The sequence below is a fragment of the Triturus cristatus genome, chromosome 3_2, assembly GCF_964204655.1.
Source record: "Triturus cristatus chromosome 3_2, aTriCri1.1, whole genome shotgun sequence".
In the NCBI taxonomy this organism is placed as follows: Eukaryota; Metazoa; Chordata; class Amphibia; order Caudata; family Salamandridae; genus Triturus; species Triturus cristatus.
The window spans coordinates 318,057,221-318,059,150 of NC_140584.1; the positions used below are offsets into that span (position 1 = coordinate 318,057,221).

General features: G+C 53.7%; 1 protein-coding gene across 1 annotated transcript; it reads left to right on the forward strand.

Annotated features, from left to right (window-relative positions):
- The first annotated feature begins 1,100 nt into the window (after positions 1-1,100).
- LOC146857265 (claudin-23-like) lies at positions 1,101-1,718 on the forward strand. Its single transcript, XM_085647025.1, has one exon. It carries the CDS (start codon positions 1,101-1,103, stop codon positions 1,716-1,718), a length of 618 nt encoding a protein of 205 aa, XP_085503151.1.
- The last annotated feature ends 212 nt before the right edge of the window (positions 1,719-1,930 follow it).

A 1,930-nucleotide genomic window follows, 5' to 3' on the forward strand; every position in this document is an offset into this window, starting at 1 on the left:
AGCAAGACTCAGATCTCAGAGGTCCGTCATTGAGGAGTCATTCAACCCAGGACCTGCGAGGCAGATGTAAACCGCTCCCAGAACCTCGTCAAACGAGCCCCAAACCTCAGGTGTGTAACACTGAGGACACATCCTAAGCAGACAGCAGCCCTCATGTGGAGACTCACCGAGCCTCGTAGAGCAAGCGTCACACCTCAGAGCGCATCACTGAGGGTTATTCCAACCTGGACCAACCAGGCAGGCGTCAGACCTCACCTAGACTCTCTCTGCGCCTCGTTATGCAACCCCAATATCAGAGCTACATCGGTGAATCCACCCTCACAGGTACCTGCTAGGCAGAAAGCTTCTGTTTTGTGGACTTTCATTGAGGTTTGTGGAAACAGAATCGTCTGTCACATCTCATCTCATTGTACGGACCTCCAAGGAACACCTCCCCCCTCCATGGACTTTTGTTGACTCGTGTGTATTCTACGTTCTTTTTCTGGCCCACGAGACAGAGGTCAACATTCCACGGGGACCTCCAAGCAGATGTCCTCTATCCCTTCCTTCTCCCTGGTCCAGCGTGTGATGTGGTGACCCCAATAATTTGATGATAGTTCCTAGCCTTCATCATCCCACAGTGTGAAATTAATACTAATTTCTATTTGTAAAGCGAGAGCATATCACCCATTAAGGGTTTCAAGGCGTTGGGGGGCCGTCGGGGAATTTAACTGAGCTATTGCCGAGAGTCACGTGGTGCTGAGCTACAGCTGGCGCCTGCGACCGAACCGCGAGCCGGCTCTCGGGGTCATCCGCTCTGGCCGCTGTACCACACCTACCCCTGGATTAAGACACGTTTTCATCCAAATAGGATTGGCCAGATTGTCCTTAGACCATTTTTTGAGCTGTGGCACAGGTACCACCTTTTCACACGAGGCTCTGCTATCACAGCACCCTCACAGCTGTGGGTGACTAGAGTCTGACTCAGCAGTTGTAACAGCAGGACTACTTCTCTCCCGGTCCTGCTGGACAGAATCTGCCTCAGGCTCGTTACCTCGAGACGTGTGATCTTGTCCTTTCAACACCACTCTTGCCCGGCATTCAGGGGCCGTGATCAAGCCATGGTGACGGCCTCTGTGGTGCTTGGACTGGTATTGGCTCCCATGGGTTGGGTCCTGCTCCTGGCAGCCACGGTGACCCCTCAGTGGCGAGAACTGCCCCAGAGGCCTGACCATCCATGGGAGACTGTGTTCTTTGACGGTCTGTGGGAGAGCTGCACGGAGACCAGCAGCGCCCCTAGCGGCAGGCGCAGGCAGTGCAAGCCCATTTCACAGGAGTTGGCTGTTTCTTGGTTCATGCACCTGCTGCGTTCGCTCTCTGTACTGTCGGTGCTTGGAAGTCTCGTCAGCTATATTCTCGCCAATCTGGGAGCCCGCTGGTGGAGCAACGCCCCTATCCCTGTCCTCACAGGTGCTGCGGGACTTGGATTGGTTGTGTGCGGAGCAGTGTACCTGGGGGCGGTGTCCTACATGGCCCACCTGGTGCTGTTGAGCCTGGTTAGTTCCCAGGTACCAGAACGAGACAAGTTCACCATGGGGACCTGTCTGTACCTCGGATGGGCCGGCGGGTCTGCTGAGGTTCTAGCGGGCATTGCTCTCTCGCTCAGCTTTAGACAAAGACCCAAAAGAACAACCCCCAGTGCCCCTGAGACCGCAGCGCCTTGTGACGTGGATTATTAAATATTAAAGAGTAAAACGCACAACAGGAAAGGTCAGAGGAAGGCTTCCGGGAAGTGGTCCAATTCAAAGAAGCTGTGACCGGAAGTAACTTCTATAGTCGGCTGGCTCACACTAGGTCCCAACGGGTTCTTGATTCGAGGATTTCAGTTTTACATGATTCTCTTTCTTTCTATTCTCATTATAAGCATAGCCTGTCTTTTCTACCCACGCAT